This window comes from Colobus angolensis, unplaced genomic scaffold (genome assembly GCF_000951035.1).
Source record: "Colobus angolensis palliatus isolate OR3802 unplaced genomic scaffold, Cang.pa_1.0 Scaffold49, whole genome shotgun sequence".
NCBI lineage: Eukaryota > Metazoa > Chordata > Mammalia > Primates > Cercopithecidae > Colobus > Colobus angolensis.
The window spans coordinates 8606242-8610331 of record NW_012118376.1 but is presented as its reverse complement, the minus strand read 5'-3'; the positions used below and the strand labels follow the sequence as shown (position 1 = coordinate 8610331).

At 43.0% G+C, this 4090-nt stretch overlaps 1 protein-coding gene across 2 annotated transcripts in view; it reads right to left on the bottom strand.

Annotated features, from left to right (window-relative positions):
* Positions 1-863: 863 nt before the first annotated feature.
* Positions 864-4090, bottom strand: part of LOC105524157 (small EDRK-rich factor 1) — a 12019-nt gene continuing 8792 nt past the window's right edge. Inside the window, exons 3-4 of one of the 2 annotated variants that reach the window (XM_011959301.1) lie at positions 2322-2429; positions 1525-2212 (exon numbers count right to left, since the gene is read on the bottom strand). In XM_011959301.1, coding sequence (XP_011814691.1) covers positions 2191-2212; positions 2322-2429 — 130 coding nt within the window. In that variant the 3' untranslated portion in view covers positions 1525-2190. Of the gene's footprint in view, positions 2430-4090 lie in introns of both variants that reach the window. The other variant, XM_011959300.1, reaches the window with a different exon arrangement.

Here is a 4090-nt window from a genome sequence, read left to right as displayed (position 1 = left end):
TCCATTCTTATAGAAATGAAAGCACCAGTAAATGGGAATAAATATGATAATCTACCTCGCAGAATTGTTTGTAGTGGCAAAAGTTGCAAACATCCCAATTGTCTAGGAGTAAGGAAATGATTGAATAAATTACTGTACATCTATACTAAAGTTAAATCTGTAAGTACTGAAGTATAAGCATGGCTATTTTTTTTTTCTTTTTGTGGAAACAGGGTTTCACTGTCATCCAGGCTGGAGTGCAGTGGCACCATCTTGCGTCACTGCAACCTCCGCCTCCTGAGTTCAAGTGATCCTTGCACCTCAGCTCCCAAGTAGCTGGGACTATAGGCACGTGCCACCACACCTGGCTACTTTTTGTTTTTGGCTTGTTTTTTAATTGGTATGTTTATTTAAAATGTAGACTACTGGGCCGGGCATGGTGGCTCACACCTGTAATCCCAGCACTTTAGGAGGCCGAGGCAGGCGGAACATGAGGTCAGGAGATTGAGACCATCCTCGCTAACACGGTGAAACCCCATCTCTACTAAATATACAAAAAATTAGCCGGGCATGGTGGCGGGTGCCTGTAGTCCCAGCTACTCAGGAGGCTGAGGCAGGAGAATGGCGTGAACTCGGTAGGCGGAGCTTGCAGTGAGCCGAGATCGTGCCACTGCACTCCAGCCTGGGCGACAGAGCAAGACTCCATCTCAAAAAAAAAAAAATAACAATAGCAATAATAATAATAAAATAAAATGTAGACTAATGATCCTGTGCTTAAATGTCATTGTGGTTATGTGCTGATGTCCGTAAAACATAATTTATAAGGGACTCTTCATAAATACACTCCAGACAGAAGGGTAAACAGAAATGACTGACAAGACAGTGCCATTTCAGACATACTTCCTTTAATTATTAATACTTGCTAGAAAATGGAGTTTGACATCATCTACAATTATACCAATATTCACAGAGGCCAAATGTCACAGGCATAAGGGCACACCATGACCAGGAGGCCTTGTTTCAGACTTCTCAAATATTTTTATGTTTTAGCTATTATGATCAGTTACCAGAGCCAAACTTGTTCTTAACAAGCAGAATTTTTATGTCCATTCAAAGAGTCTCTTACACCTTTCTGGGCCTATTTACTTGCAGAGGGCAGTAGAAACTGTAACCAGATTCTTCATATCATGCATTCACATGTGATGTCCAATCTTCATATGCTGTCCAATTTCTTTAAGATAAATGGAGTGACTCGCAGCAGGGCCGCGTAGATGAGAAAGTTCCGTATGGAGGAGATCATATCCTCGTGCATCTTCCGTTTCATCTCCTTGGGGTCCAGCTTCTGGGTAAGGCCCTCAATCTGGAAGATCGGGGCTCTGACCAGCCTTCAGCCGCCTTGCTCTGCTCTCCCTAGCGGCCCCCTCACACCCGGAACTCGGCCTATCCCCTCCCTTCAGCTAATTTTTGTATTTTCAGTAGAAACGGGGCTTCACCATGTTGCCCAGGCTGGTCTTGAACTCCTGAGCACAAGGGATCTACCCACTTCAGTCCTGGCCCAACATGGCTATTCTTTTTTAAAGTGCTAACTTATGGCCGGGGGCTGTAGCTTATGCCTGTAATCCCAGCACTTTGGGAGGCCAAGGCGGGTGAATCACGAGGTCAGGAGATGGAGACCAGCCTGGCCAACATGGTGAAACCCCGTCTCTACTAAAAATACAAGAAATTAGCTGGGCGTGGTGGCAGGTGCCTGTAATCCCATCTGCTTGGGAGGCTGAGGCTGGAGAATCACTTGAACCCGGAAGGCAGAGGTTGCAGTGAGCAGTGATCACGCCACTGCTGCAGTCCAGCCTGGGTAACAGTGTGAGAGTCTGTCTCAAAAAAAAAAAATTACCTGGGTGTGGCGGTGCATGTCTGTAATCCCAGCTACTACGGAGGCTGAGGCAGGAGAATCTCTTGAATCCAGAAGCAAACATTGCAGGGAGCCGAGATCGCACCACCGCACTCCAGCCTGGTGACAGAGCGAGACTCTGTCTCAAAAAAAAAAAAAAGTGCCAAGTTACATCTAAGTTTCCTATTTTTGTTTAAAAAAACTCCTTGTAGTGGGTTGAATGGCAGACCCCAAAATGATACATCTGTCCATCTGATATGCATGAATGTGAACTATTTGAGAAAATAGTTTTTGTAGATGCAATTAAGGATTTCCAGATAAGATCATCCTAGGTTAGAATGGAACCTAAATCCAATAGCAAAAGTCCTCATAAAAAGAAGGGAAGAAGGCAGAAAAGAAGACCACAAAGAGAAAGGCAGAGATATGAGCTATACTGCCAGAAGCCAAGTAATACCTGGAGCCACCAGCAGCTGGAAGAGGAAAGCAAGGATCCTCCCTTGGAGCCTTCAGAGGGAGGTGTGGCCCAGCTGACACCTTGCTCTCAGATTTCTGGCCTCCAGAACTGTGAACAGAAATATTTCTGTTGTTTTAAGCCAATAAGTTTGTGGTAATTTGTTACAGCAGCTCTCAGAATCAAATACATTCCCACATCCCTTATTTATGTGTATGTGTGTGTATGCATGTTTGCATGAGCACTGAGAGAAGTATACCATTTTTAACATTGGTTAGTTCAGGGGAATGAGACTGGCTTATTGAAGGCTGAGAGAGTATATGTGTGTGTATATAAACCGAGTGTATTTAAATTAAGTATACAGAAGTAAATTAAGACCACAGTGAGATACCACTACCTCCCACCAATATGGATAAAGGACCGATAATACCTAATGCTGGTATGGAGCAATGGAACCTTCATTTATTGATGGTGGTAAAATGGTATGGTCATTAAAAACAAACAAAAACAACAAAAATGCAATTGTTTGATGGTACCTACTAAAAAATGTATGTATATGTGTGTATAGACACATACCCTATCACCCAGCAATTCCACTCCTAGTATATACTCAGTAGATAGCGTGTTTAAGACCACCACAAGATATATAAAAATGTTATGGTAGCATTATTCATAACAGCCCCAGAGTGGGAGCAATTCAAAGATCCATGAAATGTAGAGTAACTAACTTATGGTATATTCATATAACAGGATGGTACACAGCAGTGAAAAAGGCTGAACTCCTGCGTAGCAGCAAAATAGAGGATTCTTGCAGACATAATGTTGAGCGAATGAAGCTAGGCTCACTACAGCGCATACCGTGTGATCCCATTTATATAAAATTCAAAAACAGGCAAAACTATTTATGGTGATAATCAGTTGGGAGGCATTATCTAAGACGGTGCTGGAAATGTCCTTTATTGTGATCTGAACATAGTATTCATATACGAGTCATTGAAATATACATTTCAAATGCTGGCTGTTTATTATTTCACTGGGATAAATGCCCAAGGAGTTAGTTTTCAAAGAGCTGCTATTTAGAATTTATGGATATTTAGAACTTACTGTATTTTCCCAGATTTTCTATAATGAGCAAGCATTGCAGTTTGAGGGTTTGAAAAGTTTGTAGAGACAAAAATTGCATAAGCTGCATGATTATTTCTCACACTTCAGATACTTACCACCTTCATGATTTGCCATATCATGTATTTTTAAAAATACATTTTTTTCTTTTTTTAGATGGAGTCTTGTTCTGTCACCCAGGCTGCAGTGCAGAGGTGTGATCTCAGCTCGCTGCAACCTCCTGAGTTCAAGTGATTCTCCTGCCTCAGCCTCCAGAGTAGCTGAGATTACAGGCACCCACCACAATGCCTGGCTAATTTTTATATTTAAAAATATAGCTGGGCACGGTGGCTCATGCCTGTAATCCCAGCACTTTGGGAGGCCAAGGCTGGCGGATCACCTGAGGTCGGGAGTTCAAGACCAGCCTGACCAACATGGCGAAACCGTCTCTACTTAAAACACAAAATTAGCTGGGCGTGGTGGCTCATGCCTGTAATCCCAGTACTTTGGGAGGCCAAGGTGGGGAGATCGCCTGAGGTCAGTTCAAGACCAGCCTGACCAATATGGTGAAACCTCATCTCTACTAAAAATACAAAAATTAGCTGGGCGTGGTGGTGTGCGCCTATAGTCCCAGCTACTCGGGAGGCTGAGGTAGGAGAATTGTTTGAATT